General features: G+C 36.1%; 1 protein-coding gene across 1 annotated transcript in view; it reads left to right on the top strand.

The window, feature by feature from the left end:
• Positions 1–22,971, top strand: part of LOC149791485 (MAM and LDL-receptor class A domain-containing protein 1-like) — a 40,270-nt gene extending 17,299 nt beyond the window's left edge. The window contains exons 3-7 of the mRNA XM_089969204.1: positions 1,573–1,896; positions 4,142–4,342; positions 14,884–14,952; positions 19,281–19,365; positions 21,631–22,971. Of these exons, the coding sequence (XP_089825330.1) occupies positions 1,573–1,896; positions 4,142–4,342; positions 14,884–14,952; positions 19,281–19,365; positions 21,631–21,826 (875 nt within the window). The 3' untranslated portion in view covers positions 21,827–22,971. The remainder of the gene's footprint in view (positions 1–1,572; positions 1,897–4,141; positions 4,343–14,883; positions 14,953–19,280; positions 19,366–21,630) is intronic.
• Positions 22,972–23,214: the final 243 nt, after the last annotated feature.

Genomic DNA, 23,214 nt, shown 5'->3' with positions numbered 1-23,214 from the left:
AATTTGCATCATGACTTGAGAATTATTTCACAATAGGTTAGGACAAAGTTTACATATTTACATCCTAAACCGTGCAACAGTTGGAGTTGGTTTCATTCAAACAGATCCGTGTGTACTTATTTGACTCGGGAAAAGCAGAATTGATGAAGTCCTGGTTCGAAACTTAAATTCCGTTTTAGTAATTCTAATTTTCTTTGTCTGAATGAATCCCCGAATTAGTATTTTTATAATGGAAATTGATTTTAGACAAATGTTGAATCGAGCACCATTTAATTAATCTTGATCTGCCTCGTTTGATTTCAGTATGCAGATTTAACACATTTCGCCACATTCACATTGGCTTAGTTTTGTATATATACCGTTTTGTGTACCTTTTGGTACATGACTGCAAAAAGTTACGTGTAATATTTTGTTCATGATTGTGAATTTGAATGGATAAGATATTATAAGGCTAATTTGTGTGCAAGGGTAAATATTCCATTTTCAGACATTAAGTGTTGAGTGCATGAGATCTTTAAATAAATGTATACGATCATTAATAATAATAATATTAATAATAAACCTGCTTACTAGTTTGGTGTTATTTCGAATTTAAATGGGTCAGTCGGGTGGGTTCTTAGACGAATTAAATTGTTTCTCACTGGATGGGTCGGTCAGGTGGGTTCTTTTACGACGGGGGCTATTGCAAAATACAGTGAGTAGGAGAAACTTGCATTGTAAGGATAGAAATGAACAATTAAGTCACTCCCATTTCGGATTCATATTATGGATTTGTATTTCATATTTTCATGTGTTAATTTAAGTCTGCAAATATGTTTAAAGGTGTGATCAAATATAAGTTGACAGAAGATATATATCTGAGTTATTCATTGGAATTTCAACGTGAGCATTATACTTAAATAGTATTCTGAGACTACTGTGACTGCTGGGAGACTGGTACGGTTGAGGATCTGGAATTCATTCAGGTCATTTGATTCTTTAGGACTTGTGATATAACTGGTGGAATTATTTGAGATGAAATTTTTAAACATATGATGAAAATTTGTTGAAATATCGACCTCGTTATGAAAACGATGGCTAAAACTAATTTCGATTGTAACCGACCGATGATTACGCTAGTCGAAGTAATTTAATTCATCGTTGAAACAAATAGAAAATAACGAGCAAAAACAATTGTATATTTTGAATTATCTGTCATACGCGTAGTATATCTTTTATTAATAAACAAATTATCGAGAAAGAGAGAAAGAAGCTTGATTTAAAGTCATGATCCATACGAAATAACATGTATATATATGTATATACTTCCACTGATTCTTATCGCTCTAAACATTCAATTGAAATCTCAAGACTCTTTAACACTTTTGAAAACTTCTTTTTGGCAACTAAAAGGCAATGCGAGTGGACGATGGGGAAAACAAAGCTGGAATGAGCTTGTTAGAAATATCGAGCTCCCTATTCAGCAAAGAGAAAGTGTAATAATCACGAAATATGTATTTATCACTCAACATAATAGCTGCATTCAAACAATTGTATATATTATCATTCACTGATTTTATTCTTTTTTTTCAGGGTTATACTCTACAAGCATAAGCAGTACGTTCCCGAGAAATCATTCCTTTTTGACCTCAAAATCACTTATATACCCAGGACAGAAGTGTTTATCATTTACGTACACAACAAACAAAATCTGCACAACTTGCATGCAGGTGCTGCCGGAAAATGGTGTGGTATTTTCTAGCATTTCGAATATACTGGAGAAGGAGTGGATACAGACTTCCGTCAGTATTTGTGTTTTTAAGAAGTCCAGAATTGCCATCAGTTTCGTGCATGGACGAGACGATAATGGAAAGTTTGGGGTCGGAAATATTTTCCTCAAGCAAGGACTATGTTCAGGTATTTTATAGATATATTAGCTGGATTTCCATTTTGAAACTAGCGCAGTTCACACTAGGTCATTTATTTATCTTGACTTTTTGGCGGCTTATACCGTTTCATATACATTATACATTTCCACTTGTTCTTTGTTTCAATTAAATTATATTTGCATTCCGTCCTTGAAAACAATACGACAGTGGATGATAACTAAACGATGCTTCGGGTTAACACTTTGTGTAAAGATTCTGATGAAACAAAGCACGGTACTTTCAAATCGCTATACTGCAGATCAGTCGGATCGGGCCATAAAAACCATTCTGATGAAAGGTCACGTGGACAGATCATATTGGTTAAGGTGTCTACAACACACTGATGATAATATATGCAGTTAATATGACCCAAGAACCAAATCATCAAGATGCAGTCAAATTAATGACAAGTGTTCAGTTTGACCAAATTAATATTAGATGGTTTAATGTAGCTGTAATAATTATTGTTTATATGTCACGTGATATAATCAAATTGATTTCTAACAAAGTACACATAGTAATGCAAGCAGACCAACCTTTCTCCACTTCTTTGATACTGTTCGTCCAAATCTTTTCATTTAGAGAATATATGTAATTAAACTGAAAAACCAAAGTGCTTAATAGATTCAATGAACTGAGATCAATTATACAACTGGCATACAATCAGCAACGCTTTGTAAAGCTGCCGCTAATGCAAATGTCAGTTGCCTCAGTTTGCATTTGATGGGAAATTGTATGAGAATATCGTGACATTAATGCCATATGTATTCGCTGAATGGTGGATCAAGTTCATGTCTTGCCAATTGTTGTGTTCGACATCGTTGCCATTGCATTAATTTGTTCTCCGCAGACCTGACGATTTGGTGTTATTACAATCAGTAAATGAAATTATACGGGGTCACGTACTCTGCACATCACACAGAACCCCAGGCAACAACGACACTCATTAGTATTCCGACATGAAAATAATTGTAACAAAAGTTTCCAATGTAGATATAACCTTTTGAACTAAATATTGAATTCTGACTATGTTACAAGAATATATAGTATCTCACGTATTGTATGGTACAGTGGAGTTGTCATCCCTTTTGACATACCGGGAATAAGTCAGTGGTAGTAGGCGAAAATTGTATTGCTAGAATACAGATTATTAACTGTATGACATATGTATGTGAGCTTAATGTGAATATGATTATATTTTCATAGAGATCTTTTCACATTCGTTCATCTGTTTGATGCATTCTTCTTTGACCTACTCCAAATTTAAGAAATGATAATGGATGAAAGAGAATATGGAATTTATTAAAAGTGCTGACTTTATTTTGTAGTGTTTGCCTCTAATTGACAATCTTGTGTTCTTGATGGTAAAACCGTTAAACAGTAAATCCCAACATTTCTGAAATAAGATGATAGAAATATCTTCAATTAACGGAAAGTCATCCTGCCATACAACTACTGTGTAATGGGCATACTGTTGCATATTGACGGGAAATAAATAAACCAAACTGAATGCTCCCACCTTTTCTGTGTTTGTTTGTTGTTGTTGTTGTTGTTATTGTAGAGTTTAAATCCATTTTCAGCACAAGATAGGCTAATACATGGAGGCCAGTATAATTGGTGGAGGAAGAACCTAGGAAAACCCGAGAAAAGACCACCGACCCACGCGAAGCTACTGGCAAGCCTTCTCACATAACCACATTAGCCGAATCCGAGACTCGAACCCACGCAGACAGAGGTGAGATGGCAGTGATACGCAACGTCGAGCGCTTTAGACCACTCGGATACTCGGGACCCCTTCTCTTTTCATTCTATCATGCTAGCTTTTGAATGCGGACTGTTTAGGTCCCCTTGTGCCTTGTAAACTGTCAAATACTGATAACTGTATGCAAAATGTTTAAGGTTTGTACATGCCATCAGTGCAGATAATCAGTCTTTCAGCACATCGAGGGTTATACGTTGCCAACAACAAACATTCTTCTTTAGGTTGGCGATATGTCAGATTAAATGTGTCGCACCCGGAGATAAAATAACATATATACATTAATTAACAGTAAAGCGACTATTGTATTTATACTACCCCATCAACAAGTCAATATTCGTTCATTCATATTCAGTTCTAATATATTAATTAGACTATGGAGGTATATAATTTGCATGAATAATCGAGAATACAACAGAGTATGAATGTTTGAATGTTGTCAAATGTTGACCGATTTATGTTTTTATTTCTTTAGAGACGACGACAGGGTTCAAAACAAATCTGTCAGGTTTTATGTATGTTACCAATACCACCGCAAATACCACCACTAGTACTGCTGTTGATACTACCGATATCATCCCACCAGACGTCATTGGCAACACTTATACTAATGTGACAATTACCATTCCTTCTGCCGTAACAGTCATTGATAGGACGTTAAATAGCACATATCAAGGTAAGGATTAACTTAAAAAGAGATAATTGTGTACAGATAATAGTGTTGTAGAACATGCAATCCAAAGACGACTGTTTATCCTACACACAAATAAAGATCTAAAACATGTTTCTTTCCTCGAAGTTAACGCTTTCAGATCAATTTACGTTGTGTCTACCCTAAATAGTTAAAGGTGTTTACTCCCTTTAAATAGCAAACTTTATTTTTGCTGCCAGTTTGATATAACTCCACCTCTTAATCATCGCTGTACTATAATTTGTCCATTGTTTCTTCCTTCCTGTTTCTCATTGAAATCCGTTTTTACCTTCATCATAATCAGCAGTGGATTTTTCTTCTTTTTGTTGATTTTTTATGTTTCTTCTTTCTCTCTGTCTCTTGTTTTCATGCATTTATTAGATCAAGATTTACTTTGTTAAAAATGGTTACAGGCTGTTTCAAGCAAAGTTATATCCTTTGGGGTTATACGTTTATTCAAATACACACGCATATAAAAGAGAACAAATGGCGGCTTTGTCTCATAGAGATGGAGGGTTTGGCTAACTTAAGGTCCACTTAAAACTTGCTCGATTTTCCTGCGTGGCATGTTAAAGATTTTCTTGTACTATGGAAAAGATGGATCTTTCGTGTTGGCCTTGGAGGAGTAACATATTGCGTTCTAGTGATGATGTTTGCAGTAGTATTCAGATAGTGCAATTAAGTAAAGAGGAGTGTGTTGCTTTGTCGAAGAGTGCAAATTAGGCTAAAGCGTATGTGAATAAGATCTGAGTTATGTTCCTGATATGATTTATTGTGAGGAGAGCAAGGAGGAGTGTGAGACCGAGGAGCGGAAGAATTTTGTTATAGTTATAAGCGACCGGTGCTGGAGTATAATCAGCAGTGCCACGTAGAAAACATGTTGAATCCTTTTAATTTGCAAGCGCAAGAGCGAGATCGATTTTATCAATTGCTGAATATGGTAACTCGGTATCTACTTCCGCATCGTGTGAAAGTTATACAATTTGAGCATGTGTTTAAGTGACTGGACTTCATGAGAACGCTGCGAAGTTTACGCCAGTATTAGCAAAGAGAGTGTGTGAGGTGTATGATAAGATTATTTCAGAAGTTTTGGGATCTCGTTTGGAATCCACGGGTTGAATTGTTCATGATATTTGAACCATTTGACGAGATAATTTTTTCCTTCAGTAAATTTCTATTTCTAAACAGATCCTCGGACGGGCTCTCCAGATAAATCTTTGAGCTTGTAGGTGACATTTTTTTTAAAAAATGGCAATGACTAGGAAAACTTCTTCAGTCCAGTTAGGTTTGTATCCCTTTTTGAAGGTGTTTTTTTTTGTCTGCTGATTGTGTCACCTACTTTAACTTTAGATCTAAAAATATGAGTCTGTGACTTATTGTCTGGCCTGAAAACCCTGTGGGTTTCTCAGGAATGCTTCCGTGGTTCATTGCCATGTTTGATTGTATTGGTCAACGATTTCCGTCAAAAAATATAAGTATCGGTTGGTGTTATCGCTGGTAAATGCGAGTGGGAGTACTGTTAAAACGCTCTACGGAGGCTGGTTTGATTTAATTGTGTGTGTTGTACAAGATAATATTATTTTTTGAAACCATTCTGAGGCGGTTTTACGCGCTTTACCAGTGACGATGTGTGGTTGTCTGGAACCACGTACGGCACACCTCGATTTAATCAAGAGGCGATTGATGTTGGCCACCACCACTGTGGGATTGATATTACACTTCATTTTTACACTAAAGGTAGCACGAGTTCATCTTGGTTGCTTTATGTTATAGTTTACACTACTTTGACAATTTTGTTTAAACCAACGTTGTTTTTTAAAACTGTGTTTCCAGCACTAAGTGATAGAATCGGCTCGACGGGCAATTTTCCAGCTTGTCTGCGTTTAATGTAATCGATGCAGTACCAGCCACAAGTACTGTCATTGACGTTTTGAAGTTGTTACGAAGTGAAGACTGAACCGTTAGAGGGTTGCTTGATGTAAGGAATAACCTCACCTGGAGGAGGTCAGCCAAACAAATCGAAATAATCGATGTCGCCGTAGTGTAGGTAGTTCACTGCAATATTCCAGTGAGTTCCATATCCATCATAACAACTTTTCAGGTTAATCACGCAGCTCTCGTTGATATTATTTCATCAGGAAGCTGATCTTTAGACAATACAGATCTGAAATTTGTAACGCTTGGTGCTGATGATTGTTCGCTGTCAAGGTTAGATAGGGCCTATTATTGCTTGAGACGTTGTTTCCGGTTCTAATTTGATTTTTTGGGAGAAACTTCGTTCCTTGAAACACCCTTGCCTAGTGTTCTTTTGCGATGATGAGCAATCCAAGGAGTAACGTTAAAGCGATTCATCCTACCAGGGGTGTGATGAATTCCTTGTTGTGCAGCAGCATGTTTAGCTACTGATGTGGCTTGACGATGAGTCAGAATGATTGTGTCAGATTATGTTAACGCAGACGACATAAGTTTGATTGCTATTGGCCTTTTGTATGTGGCCGCCACAGCAATGTATTTATTTTCCTGAGGTGATAGCATTAAATCTACTGGCACGTACGAAGATGTTATTATATTTATGGTTTTCCTTTAACGGGTTTATTTCGATAACTTGCCACGGGCAACACCATTTTCCATCATCGCTTTATGTGTGACTCTAGGGATGGCAGTTGACATAAATATGTTTGGCGTCATCGTCTTCACGAATGGAATTATAGAGCTGGAAATTGATGCACCAGTTGCTGTTCCAGACCCATCTTGTCTCTTGTGGTACTATGAATATTTTGCCTTATGTCAATTAGACTTTGGCAATACAATGGTGTACATTTTCCACTAAGGACGTCAATCGTCATGAATCGGTTTGAAAGTAACACACGTATCGACCACCTGCATCGCCAATATTCAAACTGATTTAGATATATACTGGATAATCTTTGAGATGCTCTGAATTATTAGATACATAGTTTTTGTATTAATGCATGGCTTCCATGAACATCTTATACGCCCGGGAGTAGTTTCTTGCAGCCACATCAAAATTACATTCAAGTTATTCTTCTGGATATTGTCTAAAATTCATGTTTTGAGTCGTTGTGATAACTGAAATGCCACTAATACATATCTTGGAAGTTTTCGGCTTGGATTGATAGCGACGTGCCACGCTGTGGTCTTCTGAGGATTCACAAACCATTGCATGTGAATCCTGTTTTGCTCAAAATATTTGGGTTTTTGTTGTAAATCTGGCAAACGTGGATTCTAACTCAAGCATATAAACATCAAAATGTGTATTTTTAGGCATCCACAATGAAAACCACGTCATGATGAATTTTCTTTCTATCACTTAACTTTGTGCATGTAATCTGCAAGAAATCTCTTTTTTTAACCAAGCGCATGCATTACTCCTCTGAATACCGTATGGAAATCCCGAAATGCTCCGACTATTTTGCTCAAGGGACGTGTGATGCAGATTTCACGACTGGAATATGTGCAAAAACGCATGGAAGCAAATACTTGATTGCATGCAGCGTTACGAGCAAAAAGCAAAATGGGTTCTGAAACGGTCTCCGTTAAGTTCAGTAGCATTAGCGACAGCAGCAACTGAAAGCATATCATCAATGGGAGTGAATTCAGAACTCACAGCAGCTCCAGTGTTTGTGTCTCTAAACCACTATATGTTGGTGGCAGACGATGGAAAGTAGTCCTCGCTGACCATGATCAGATTCATGATAGTGCTAGCTCGTGATAAATAGTCATTGATTTATTATACGGTCTGAAACGTCAGCTGGTGCTGTGCCGACTTAAATAGCGACCAGCCTTTTTTCTCCAGCGTGACCTGATATCGTACTGAATAACGTCATTCGCCTGTCGCAGGTTATATTTTCGCTCAGACTTCCAGAAAGGCTTTATGGCGAAGCAGGTACACATCTTTGTCTCGCCTCATTATTTTTCGATACGTACTTGCGATTAGATTGGTGATATCGTGTCGTTCTATTCGACGTACTCGTACTCGGTCGTCCAGTCGTCGATGGGAGTGTCATCGTTCAGCCTAAGGTTATCGAGTGTAAATATATAATACGTGGAGTCGCTCTTTTATATTCATGTTATAAAAAAAATAGAATGGTTTTTAAAATGATTATAATTTTTGGACAAATGTTTATTACCACAATCTTTTTAATCCTTGACTGGACATGATGGAGCCAAGACATCGCGTTGGTGTAGCCCCACTCACCTTTCTCTCAAGATCCTGTAAAAAGTATTCTTATCATTCACTGAGCACCTCCGCAGTTTTCTTATGTGGGCATTGTGCCTGCTTGGAATGATTGGGAAATTGTATTTCCTATGATGCTTGAGATATTGTCGCCGACGCCAATTTTGATGTTGTCATATGTGATAACTGTGGCATGATTTAATTGAATATATTGTGTCCCACTGTCGTTGTAGATGCAGAGGCAGCTCCAGCAGCTCTAAATTATGTCGCCTTGAGGGCAGTCGAAGCTGCTTTCGCTACAATGCCCGGAAGAGACGCTCGCACAGAGAAAAACAGCGTAAATAAAAATCCACCCACAATTTTACGTGTTATTTTAACAGGTGATATTTTATTTGTGAATATTGTTTCTTTCTGAAGCCATTATCAGATGTCATAAGGCTTTTCGATGCACGTGCAGATAATATGTGATTCTCTTGTTATTATTATCGATGGCATTGGCAGATTGATCGGTGAGCCACATGGTAACTTCCAAGATAGCGTACGTGTTCAGGGTGGAACAAGAAATGAAAGTTAGACAAAATCTAATATATCACGTTGGAGGCCAGACCGACCGACGATAACAATCTCCGAGCGAGTGAGCAGTTGCTGAAGAGGCTGTTCACGTCAGTGATCTTGACTGGAAAATCCCCTTCGTACGTTAAAGTGTCGTTTACGATAGTGCCTGCGCTTAAACCTAGAGAGGATCTGATCCAATTATAAATGTCAAATCCCACGCCAAAACCGTCAGCGATCGTGATTCTGGTTCGCAATGTGGAATAGTTGGGCTACATTTGATTTTCGTTGAGGTGTGTCCGTCAGTTCTGATCAATCGTGAATTGTCGCAGCGATGTCGTTGACGTTGTACCCGCCTGACGATATCTTGATCGTTTGTCGTTGAGCACCTCCCATTGCTGCTGCATTCCAGTATAAAGAGCGATAGTTGCTCAAGGGGACGTTGAAAAAGCTGCTCCATATCTCGGCGGAAATCAGCGAGATCTGGTACGCCACCTGTTGATCTAATTGTAATGGAGGATTATACTCCACAGTCGATGTGACTGAACGTCAATTGAATAACAGCGTGTTATCGCTGAGAGCCATTATTTACATGCATACGACTGCATCGAGTCAAGGGACAGAGTCTGATACTGATCCGACGTCTGCAGTTTGTGATCCAGAAGATGAATCCACCATCTTGTTATCTACACACCGACATTCCCAATTTGTTTGGAAGGAATCAGCACTTTTAATAGCTAGACGATCTCGGTAGGCTTTTTGTAATAGCGGATTTAAGAAACGTTGCTGGTGTCGCTGAGTCGATCTGATTATTTCTAGGAGCTGACCTTGCTTTGTATCTTACGTCATTTTTACTGCGTTCATTTTAGCGATGATCGGCTTGAGCAGTTTATGTGCGATATATTGTTGAAACCCCATTTGGCATATCTTATACTCGATTACACGTTGACGTAACGTCGCCGGCTGCTCGATAAACATTTTGAGAAAGTCATGGTGCTGACGACGACTTGTTTTTCAGCATGTTGCTGAAAACTACGTTTGTATGACATCATAGTTATTGACAACGGGGTTGCCTTCGACGATTATATACTAGCCAGGTACGTAAAACTAATCAAAGCTTTTTCGATATCATTCCGGTACCGTTTGATCGTCGCAAAGAATCGTGACAAACTGGTTCCTGGAACTTACGCTTCAGTAGCCTAGCAGTATTGAATTATTTCTCAGTGATGCCGCTACAATAATCTCTCGCGATCACGTCAATGTTTATGTTGTCAAGTCCTGACAACAGTAAAAAAAATCACATGTTACGTCGGATATATTTATGCACATCTTAATACGACTGAGAGAGATAAATAATGTTGCAGTTCTTGTTTCTCGACAACTATAAATACTCGTAGATGCGGTTCATGTTCTAGCCGGTCGATTTTAATATCGTAGAGCACGATAATCTTATGTTTGTCCAAATCCAGTTCTTGTATGGGTTGTAACTTATCCGGATCCACAAAGGTAAATATTGAATCGTTAGAATCTTTAGAGACAGAGTTTTCTTCAAGTAAATTGCCGAAGACAATGTCTCTGAACTCTAACAATGTCCTGTATTTGTTCTGGTGAGGACTGAGCGTGTATAGGATCACGCGGTCGTATTGGAGCATGTAATTCATGAGCATATTCATAAGCAGATTCATTTTACCACAACCGGTAGGACCCACGATCACCTAATGGCAATCGGGCATTAAAAAGTTTGCTGGTGCGCTTTTGTGGACGTGGTTTTGAAGAAAACAATTATGTTCATTTTCCATATAATTCACCACGTCATGTCCTGTACTTCCCTTCGAATGTTTATAGGAATAGGGCACAGAGATTGCGCTAGTCAGGATGGGCTGGATAAAAAGTCAACGCTACGGGGACTCCATTCAGGATAATCTCAACATGAATGGTCACGGCATCACCAATGACTCCAAAGCCGAACGATGGTCGCACGTCAATAGACTGGCAAAGGAGAAATCACATGAAATATTTTCATGGAAGGAAACATTCTCTATTGTTTACCACCTCCAACATGACAAGATCTTCTATCTTCTCTAACCATCTCCTCAGCAGATTTTGATGTGGCACAGGCTAACAAATATGACTGGTGGAGTTATGTCTGAAAATGTATCCGTGACTGGACAAGTTCTTAGCGATCTTTCCATGTAATCAACTCCATCCATAACAACATCGCAGAGTTCTAAATGAGTTCGGTTGTATATAATGATGAACCTGAGAAGGACTATGACCTATTACTTTCATACAAGAGATCGTTCTATCTGGATTGACAAAGATGTCAGCGGAAATTATACACCAATCGCAGACCAGACTGTTCAAGGTTTCAGTGTTATTAATGATGGTTATGACGAACTTTTGACCATCAATAATTCAAATATTGGCTTGTACAAAACGACATCGATGGAAAAACAAAAATTATATGGACTTCCACCACATGGCCGATCACGAGTAGCACCCATGTGATATCGTAGTCACATTTAAACACCTTTGGTGGCTCAAATGTAGCTACCACTGGAGGAACACTCACAAAAAACCTGACCGTGGCGTCTGGAGCTAAAAACTTGGTAACGGATTATCCACCAACGGCAAACAACGAGATAGGCACGGAAATGTACGTGGATGCAAGTCGTATCATAAACAGATCTGGGCACATTCAAACAATCACATACTAATTGAAACCGGTTTGGAGTTTCTGTATCAGCATCATCAGAATTCTCAAGCATTTAACAGGATTATTATGTTTTTGCAAATCTCCTGGCCGAGTCCATGCTACAAAAGAGTGGGCCACGGCTGTAATTACATCCAATTTCTAACTTCAGGTGCAGATATCTGCCGCAGTAGCGATCTGGAAATTTCAAGTGCGTGGGCGCAGTTCTGAAACCCAGGGCATTCTCATGTGGAGGGTGGATGGAATAAAACCAGATATCACTCCTGATGCTCTTTACGACCTCACCTCTCCAACTGGTTCAACAACGCTTGAATTTTACATGTCCGTCGCAAGCATGAAGTACTAAACATTTACGTTTACTACACTCAGGACAAAACCTTTTAATCCTGCGTCAAATTATTGCCAAAATGTTACACTCGACGATCTAGTATAACTCGATATCTTAACAATTTTCTAATTAATGTATGTGGAAACTAAAGGTTCACCATGGCGGAAATTGCCCAAGTATCTATCGAACTTAACCAGTTATTGTTCGGTGATACATACAGGCAGGATGCGTCGTATGTTGAAAATGACAATCACTTGCTCAAACAGACCACGGGCAATTACTCGGATATCAATCAAGGGAAAAGCATCAAAGAAAATGTTCACACGACTATCCAGGAACTGTATCCGAGCGTCGTTGATTCGAAGTGAAAACCGGATACAATAAACGATGACGATTTGATCGAATGGAAAACGGGGACATACACAAAAGTGAACACGACTGTATGGACAAACTATTATCTAAAAAAATAATTTCGCAGAACAAAAACTGCGTAATGCCAAAGAGTAAATATTTTTTTAACATGCCGAATTAGAGTAAGAGAACATGAAGGTGATCATGAAAGTGAAGGCCCTCGACGATACAGTTGTTCTTAACCATCGGTTCCACAGCCGGTGGTTGAACAATCAACGTTTGAAACTGAACAAACACTGAACAGTGTTTTTATAAAAGGAAGAGTGCTTCCAAAAGAAAATTTTGTCAATGTTCCAAAGCCATCTCAGTAACAACTTGATAAAATTAATGATCGAGCAAAATATCGAAGAAAATACTGGAATCAGTGGGCTGCCAGGGACAGAGATTGCATGTTTCCAGCGATGAATGACTTTGGAAAAGAATTGCCCTGTCTTGTCATTACGTTTAAAAATATCACCTAAATATACCTTATGCCGCTCATGATTTCCGGTTGTTACACGTAGTAGAATCACATAAATATCCTGACCATCTGTAGCTGAAGGCCACTCCTGATACGCTGTCGGATCTTGCAATATTTAATCAACTGATGAAAATTCCAAAAAGGCTTAAATAGATTTTCACTTTGGGCTGTTGGATAAAAGCTTAGTGACTACCTCTAGTGTTCCTGTTACTACTTTCAGCACCAACTGTAATGCTAGCTATAACTCCTTTAGGACCACTACTACTATAAAATCGACCAGTACCACAGTTACAACTGCTGCTACTACTGTTGTTACTACGACTGCTTGTACTACAGAGAGCGCAGATTATACTTCTAGTTTTGTTCATTTCCTTGTTTGCAGGAAGTGTTACAAAAATCGATATATATATGCTACCAGGAGCGCATTTTATGAAAGAAATGTTTACAAAATGTTCATCTATACAGCATCTAACATGATTTTACATGAAATTCACGATTATAATACTCCTCTGCACGTATAACGTAAACTCCTATGTTATTTATTAAGACATATATACAAGTATTTATCATTTTAATTAGCGTTTGGTTTAAACGGTTCAATAAATGTTTTTTGTATCTTAAATTTTAATTTACCCTTCCTATCCTTCGCTTCATATTGACAAATAATGTAATGCGCAAGAAGTTTTTGTTGTAAAGAAGAATGGACAACACCTTTGACCACGGGTGATTTCTAACTTAATTATAATTCACTACTTTATTCTACGCATACGTGTATTGTGTAGCCAACAGAAGATCAGAATAACTATCCATGCTTTATTCCTTCAAGCACTTTCGCGTCAGCTTCATGGATGCTCTTCAGGATAATGCATCATTCGTTTACACTATATTTGTAAATAAACGATCTGACATCATTGGATTATTAATTACGTCATTGTTTTTACCTCATGATACTAGTACCTTCTCTAAAACATTATAACAAAATTGTACATTAATTTAAATTTGTAATATTGAAATGTCATGACGGTGCATCATTTTTTTCGCATAGTGTAAAATGTGATCCATACTAATCAAAATAATATAAAAGCTATTCTGTCATCATGATATGAAAATGGATCGGTAAAACCCCAAAACAGCTATCCTAGCTGAGCTGATTCATTATGAGTAATCACGTTAACTAATTATATAGAAGCCGGTGAGATGTAGAACAGTTTTATGAGGTAATAAGCCCAACATACATTAAAAATATCGTCTGAATATAGCGTGTCATCCAAACAAGGGTTGCTGATATAAAATTATTAGAGAAAATATATTCTCCAGATGCATACTAAAGGCGTTGCAAATCTTATTTTTCGATCCGTTTGTGATCGTTTAACAACTTGCTATGTTTTGGCATATTACCGTCCGTGTATATTGTATAATTTTAAATCTCCCGTGATGGAAGACTAATAACGGTAATATTATCGTTCTCATATTTGTACATTTATTTGAAGAAGAGACATTGCAAAGTTAAATTATGTTTAAACAATCATAGAAATGTGTTCCTCTGATAAAACAAACTCGTCATATGTCAATATTTATAATTACACAGATTTAAATTATAACCGATAGCTTGCACATATTTGTGTTCATTTTCTCAACGTTCAATGTAAACCTTTTGAGTAATCACTAAAGATGGCAAGGGAAGGGAAATGGAGGTAGGAATGAAATGAAAGGAATAATGGAATATAAAACTGTACTTGGAAAAGCTATCAATACATACTTTTAAAGTTTAAATGAACCTTTAAAACATCAGTTTAGATTATATAGCAATTAAATCAAAATCAGTCAATAAATTAGGTGATATATTGATTATATTTCTTTTAAGTTCGGACAAATGAGCACGAATGGGAAAATAGTGGAATTCAGATGATGGAAGAAGACAGTAGCAGCCAAGGTAAACTGTATACGCAAATTAATTGACTCAGTCATTAATTTAAAAGCAGAATCCAAAAGTATTTATAAAATCCCCAAATAACTCGCATTAATATTAGTTACAATTATAATTTAAACGAAACTCAGTTATGTCTTTATTGTGCACATTATTATTGATATAATTTTGGGAATTCGTATTTTGCACATTACTTTTGTGCTTTAGAGTTAGAAATTGAAACATCTTTGTTCCGTATAGAGCACTGTGGCATGGCGTGCAACAGTTATATCGTGTAAATGAATGAAAAATTTATATCCATTTCTTAAAATACTTACCAGAAGAGTACAAATCGGTGAAATATCAAACTCTTCGTTTTGGGAAATAATTCCTGTTCAGTGTATCTATCCGTTCTTGATCTCTTTGTGAACGCACACAAATAGGGAGGAATACAATAAATGTGTAATAGGTTATAGTAAATAATAAGAGGGAATAAAACCCATAGACAGCGAAAGATATGTATTGTGAATACTTGTGTTTTTGTTCTTTTCATTTCCGAATTATTTTATTTGTTGCATGTCTTTAAACGGAGTGGGTTGGAGTCATGTCGCTTTCAAACAAGAATCATTATTTGCAGGGTCTTTAAATTATCAGATAACATGCAATTCCTTTATATGCTTTTAACGTACTGAGGTCTATATTTATCTCTTCAAGAATATGACGTATAATGGACTGTACTCTTACGTTATTAAGTCTATTAACTACGTCAAGACACATTGACACATACTAGTCCCTGCGCTCGTTGCGCGTTTAAAGTGTAATCTCGCAGAAAGACTATGTAATCAAATACTCGGGCGGTATTTAGGATGACATTTCTGACCTTGTAAACTAAGCCATATTTGTATCCACTGTTGCATAATACGGACAAATGTTAATAAAACAACATGAAAATGTTACGTTCTGTTTTTACGTATTTATTTCTGCAATGTATGACTAAAGCTTGCAATACTTTACAAATATCGGAAACACCACTTAAAAAGGAAAATATAGCTGTGTATTTATTGAGTAGAAAGAAAGCGTAAAGTTTGATAAGGACTATGTTGATGCATAAACCATCCGTGTGTAAGCAACTATGCAACTTTGACAAAAAAGGATAGAAAAATATAATGCCCAAAATATGTACATTTGATAAGCTTCTTTTTCTGGAACCTCTTCCTGCTCTGTCTCTTCTCCGATATTTCCCAACGGTTATATATCAACAAGTAATAACATGTACAATACTGTTATTTTATATCAATAAATGGATTTCGATACGCGTATGTGTACCTGTAACGCTGATTTATAGTGGGGCAAAAATCACATGTCATAAAGCTAGAATATTGCAATCGATCTGGCCCAGCTCTTATAAATCCACATTTTAAGAGGGTCTCCCAATCAAAACGCATCTCTTGGAAACACAAGAAGCTGTTAAAAGGTTGCTGCAAGAAAGACACAGATAGTTAGTACGCTAACTGATTTATGTTTATTCAAGCGGGCAGAAGGCCATACAGCAAGAAGTCAATATATGGAAGCTGCGGCCATAAGCCCGGAAACGAAGCACACGTATACATAATGGTGGAGTTAATATCAGCAGGGAGTGTGATGAGCCCAAAGTTTACTTTGAATTACTGAATTTATATTTTTGGTGGCTAGACAAACTCACCAGCTAGGACAAAGATGGTTACAAATAGACGAGCACAGAGTATCACTTTTTTAAGTGCTGACAACACAGACACACAGACTCACACACACACACAAGTAATAACTGATGATTAAAAAACTTAATGTTTACGCACAGCTGAAATAACATTTATTTTAGATATATTGCTATATTCTAAGGTGCTTCTTAATAATTACTTAGGAGATTATATCATATTCTTGAAAGAAATGATCTACTCTGAAATGAAAACATTCAAAATATTAATTTTGAATCCAAATGAATGTAAAAGGCGTGTGATCTTACTATAGCACTAGAGAATAATCAGCTAAGTTTAGACTTGAAGTATCTTCTGGCATGGCATAATCTAGAAAAGGAATATTTCGCAAACTACGCCAAACGCAGATTTGCATCAAAAGAATAAACTCGCTCTCATTCCATGTATGATGACTCAGCATTATCTTATGCATATTTAATTTTGTTATTTGTCTGATAATTTGTTTTTATTATTTCATTACATGTTATTGTAATGTAACATTACTTGCTTAACTTGACATTGTTCAAAATTTAATTCATTTCTGCTTGACTTGATTGAATTTAAATATAAATACTTTATTTCCTTTATGTAAACAACTAAAATAGTTTCATTTTTTTCTTTGAGTATGTGCTAATTGAACAAATTATTAATCAAGTAAACAACTTTGTTTACTTTCGTATCTGTCTCAGAGTAAAAATCATTAAGTTGAGTCACGGCCACACACACACACACACACACACACACACACACACACACACACACACCACGTGATATGTATCATGTTCCAATTGGTAACAAACTTCTATTTTTCCAGAAGAATTAACTCTTGTCCCCCATGCGGGAATCCGTGTTGCGTTTTAGTAAGTTCTATAACTGCGGTATGACAAAGGTTTGTCAGTTATGCTTAAAATCCTTGACAGGTCAAGTTATATTATGTTGTGTCAGTTTGGGCTGAATTTGTATTATCTTCAAATTATTGAATTCAAGTGATTATTATCCCTATATATATATATATATATATATATATATATATATATATATATATATATATATATATATATATATATATATATATATATATATATATATATATATATATATATATATATATATATATATATATATATATATATATGTGTGTGTGTGTGTGTGTGTGATCTGATATAATTCTTTGACAAACACATTCCCTGGAATTTATACTGAAATCAACACCGGCATAATAGTTTATGTGATTAAACAAGATACTGTTGATACAGCTGCACTTTGTAGTTTATTACAGACGTCACCACATTTCAACTTGAATTTCATCGTTATGTGAACAGATATTCACTTAGTACTTTTCATTGATAGGACCTGCGTTTAAAATTCTTGGGTTATTGTTGATTTAATCCCTAATACCGTAAGTACTTTTTTCTCATGGTTCACATGATACAAATGTTAGGGAAATAAATTCTTAGGTTAATTTTACAAAGCTTGTTGTCTCCATTCTTTCTTGTTACTTATTTTAAGAGCTTAGAATAGTAACAATTATAACTGAGCAGCTAAGCCTGTCGAAATACACATTCACGGTGATTCGTAGATAACTTTTCATTTCCTAATGTATCCCATTAATACAAATGAAAAATTGTAAATACAGTTTGCTAAAGATATTTTAAAGAAAGTCGATTTTCTATGAATATAGTTCTCATCATTGTTAATACACTAAATTAAAAAAATCATAAAATCTTCAGTATAAAACATATACAGAGATATGGTTAACTTATACATATCAGAGGTGTGGCTAACCTTATTTACAATTTGCACTGAAATGGAAGGATAACAGAATATGTATGATGTAATCAATAGTTTCAAACTATTTAAAATACAGATAGTAAATCTGAAAAATATGCTCATTGATTAACATTTGTATCAAGGCTCTTAAACGCTGATAAGCCGTATTATAATAAATCTTCACATAATTATTTTCCATCACATTTTCTGTAACTGGCTAATTCAAACACGATCAAAGGTCATGCTAAATCAACTATCCAAAAACGTTTGTGTAAGCAGGTTAATGAATATCCGTTAGACAGCAGTCATTCTTATCTTAGGCCGCCACGGGTTAGGAAAGGGAATGGCGAATTTACGACGTTGGCTTGCGACGAGATAGGCATATAAACCAACAAAAGGACTGACGGGCTATGGGTCTTGAGCAGGAACACCTCGACTCTTCGAAGCCTAAAAGCTATGAAAAGAAAAAGATATTAAGTTTAAAGATACTTGCATTATAATTAAATGCTAAAGAGTATCCAATCCTCATACGTCTATTATGTACATTTTATTTAATTTATATTTGATTTAATGTAATTATTTGTTTGTTAGATTTTTAAGAAAGTTGTATTCCATTACATGCTATTGTAATGTAACTTTATTTACAGGATTTGACATTTTCCAGAAATTTAGTTCAGTATGACTGTTTTTCAAATACACTAATCATAGAAACTTTGTATCCAATGCTGACCTAGTGCATAACCTTGATCGAGAAATCACTGAGAGTTGAAGCAAACAACCTTTTTAAAAGATCTGTCTCACAGATGTAAAAACGCAATTGGTTTTATTTTTTTAAAGTTGATTCCATTTCAGTGTCAGTTCGAGGCATCGTCGGTATCGTCATTGGGTGTATTGTCATCTCCGGAGCAGTGTCACTGGTAGCTGTATATGTATACAGGTATACCTCCACCCCATACAATGTCCCACAAAACATACACAATAAATTAAACGATGCTTTTAAATCCAGTCAACTTTCCAATTAGTTGATTGAATCAATTAAATTTTAATTGCAAGAAGCTATAATAATTAGACAACAATCCCAACTATACGATCCCCGAGATTAGATGTGACTCGCAGATTATTGACGAATGCAGTTACTATTGATTATTGTGTTACATAAAAGATGGTTGTTGTTGTTGTTGTGGTACCTAACACCATTTTTCAGCACACGATAGGCTATATATGGCGGCCAGTATTAAAGAGCTTAACGTCGGTATAATTCAAATTAGATCTGGCTGAAACTTGATTATTCTTGATGAATTCTTAATTATTGGCAAAAGTTTTTTGTATTTTGTTAGAGAGGAATACGTGCCCAACATAACCATACTAGATAAAGCTTGATATGGCAACGGCTATGCTGGCATAGCGAAGCTGACGATGTTGTTTGCGATGGACTCCACAGACCATGCCGGCGATGTCATATACAATGTAATACTTGTTACATAGCAAACCGTTCGATTGGTTGCAAGTCAGTATGTCAATAGGCGGGCAGAAATATTCGACCTGAAATTGCTACCACAAAGCTGTAGGCAATCTGCCAAGTCGCCGACTCAAATGAGCAAGCCGACGATAAATACCCGTAGGTGCAAAAGTTGTTGTAGTTGATGTAAGGTTTAACGCCATTAGGCTATGCATGGCGGAAAATATCAGTGATAGACGAAGAACCCAGGGAACTCCGGAAGGAACCACAAACCTACGGGAAGCTACTGGTAAGCTTTCTCACATACCAATATTGGCCACAAATGAGACTCGAAACCACGTAGATAGAGGTGATGTGACAATGATTCGTAACAACGAGCGCTTTAGACCGTCATGCCACTCGGGGCCCCAGGTGCAAAAGTAGGTAGACGAACAGTACGTGGCCAAAATCAAATTTGCCAATGATTTTGATATTTCTCCAAAGCAACTGCTCGATACCACGATCGAGTATCTGGTCGAAATTAATATATGTTATGCCGCAGATCAAGTAGCCCACCGGGTAGACTAGACTTTAGACATCACGGCCGGCAATCAAAAACACGGTATTGGAGCCATTATGGTAATCACGATGCGGCGAGAAATTGCTGCAACATCTTTAAAAGAATAAGAAACCGTTGGGCACTGCCAGTCAGAAACAATTTCACGGTTAAAAAGATGAGGCCTGCGTCATGATCTGTACCTTGGACATTGACAAAAATAAAATGATGACCATAACGGACCCAATAGACCCTCAAGTTGTGGTGACCAGATCATATGTCGATATTTCCACTAACAATAAGGACGATGCAGGGTTACCGCAAAAACGATCCAAAATATTAACAAAGAAAAACAAATGGCCTACGCGGAATTTTCTCCAGATTGCCGATTTTCTCTGAGCAACCGTCGTTTATTTCCTCATAACCTCTATATCCGTATGAGAACTCGGTGAATTTAAGCCGTTATTTTTGTATCGCTGAATAATATGCACCTGTCTGTGTGTGCAGAGGTTCATGAAAAGTGCTATCAAAAAAAATTTAATAAATGTATCCTTATGTAAACGTTATTTGCGTAGTATATGAATTCATTAAACTTTTGTCAATATGAGAATTTGTCAATGTGAAGATTAAACTGTTAAATATCTACATTTATTTTCTGAATTCATATTTCGTTATCAATCTATTCTGATGGATAATTCTGATTTTCGCATTTTGCTTACAAATGTTTGCTAGTATAGCCTGAAATTAACTGAGCTATTATTTAGTTAATTATTTTCAATAATGTTATATTATATAAAAATATAGTAACAATGACTAAATCAGTCATCATTGGTTGACAGCGACTTTCATATTTACTGGACGAAATCGATTAAAATATCAATGATCCCAACATAATCGCACTCACGTACACTATAATTCATTATATATGATTCATTATATATGCTGAATGAACTCTAGTAAACAATTTAAAATATTAGTTTGACTAAATATGTGGCTCGCATTGATTTATTGCTAGATATGAGTAGTTTCGAAGACCAAATGTAACATTCACTGAAATGGCAAGAAGTCATATAATCATATTTTACAATAATTCAAAAGATATATTGTTTATCTTCAAAATATATTTCCTGCTACATGATTTTACAAACTATCAAATAATTCTTTATTAACCTATGAACTTTAGATTCATCTGTATTAATTATTCGTAGGAGAAGACTGGCTTGTGGCACTACAACAAAGACTAAGAGAAAACGTACACTCACAAATAGAACCAAAAGTGTAATGTTGAAGAGAGAACAGGAAGACAAAAATATCACATCTTCCACGGAACAAAGGGAAACACGAAATCCATTGTACGAATCGGCATATTACAACGGAGAAGCCGATTATGCCACAATTGAATAGAAATGACTGCGACAAAGCCACAATGTACACATGTCGGATTCATACGAAGTATGTGTCTATTCATTGGATGGTTCACTACATTACAAAGACTGTAACAATTAATCACATGCATTGAGAGAGATGGTAAAAAACGTGAAGATGTCAACACAGAAAACAACTACCAATAGGACACTATGAATAAAACGAGGGAACCGTTATCTGACAGCACATACAACCACACAAATGAGTTTCAGGATGAAACTTATGCCAGAACAATCTCAATTGCCATAATACCTTTGGATGAAACGTATTGTCACCCTGAATGTAAGAGTATTCTGGATCCTATATAGACGGACTAGTGACGATTTTAGCAGGACTAGTAAATTTCTTAATCTAATAGTCGTTCTTACTACAGAGTATTTTCGGTTATAGTAGTATTGTTTCTTATGAGGTAATTAGTTGTGCACTTGACTAAAGTATAATTTTCATTATAGGTTACATCCACAAACTGGTGGTCATCAGCACCAAGCCACACAAGAAGTTTAGACGTTCTAGACCAGTACAAACCATTGCTATCTGTATATGCATACAGAACACGCTTTCCCTTCCTTCTTAATTCTCAGACTTTCATTTCAGCTCTGTTGGAAATCATAGTTCTTGCTTGGAGAAAAACATTATCCAATGTGATCATTTTAGTAGGCATAAGACTTTTAATTTCAAGCAGCGCACATTCACTTGAAATTACATCTGTCCTCGCTGACAAACTCTATACAGAAACATGCATTACTTCAACAATCACACAATATCTATTAGAATTTAAATAGAGTTTTGCTGCCACTTCCCTATGATATATGTAGTTTGTGAAGTTATTTATTGTATATTTGGAACGTAAATATTCTCTTATAAATGTATTAAGATAGTGGAATCCTTTGTGTTGGTAGGGGTACAAGCCATGTTTACAATCTAATTCGCTGTGATACGGCGGCCGATTCTGTTTAACACCTTGGGAGCCATATAATTAGAAAACATTCTCTACAGTGCAAGACGACATATATACTCGTTAGTTCAAGTGCACATAAAATACATTTTACTTGTACTCGTTTACATTGTATATACGTATATCTCAATATTTATGCTTTGAACGGTGTATTATAACCATTTTTTTTAAAAATAGCGTTTGATTAAATTTTTTCCTTTATGCTATTTCGAATTGTGATTATGCTATTTACATGTGACTTTGTCGTTTGGTTTTGAATTTTTTAAATATGTACAAAATCAATACGTGTTTGCATGCTTACTTTTATAATTCTATTTTGATTTTGCTGGTACACTATTTGAGAGCAGATACCCGTCAATATATATATATATATATATATATATATATATATATATATATATATATATATATA

The sequence above is a fragment of the Sinohyriopsis cumingii genome, chromosome 9 (assembly GCF_028554795.1).
Source record: "Sinohyriopsis cumingii isolate HCF-2022 chromosome 9, ASM2855479v2, whole genome shotgun sequence".
Classification (NCBI taxonomy): domain Eukaryota; kingdom Metazoa; phylum Mollusca; class Bivalvia; order Unionida; family Unionidae; genus Sinohyriopsis; species Sinohyriopsis cumingii.
Note: the sequence above shows the minus strand (reverse complement) of the source record. Positions and strands in the feature narration are given on the sequence as shown.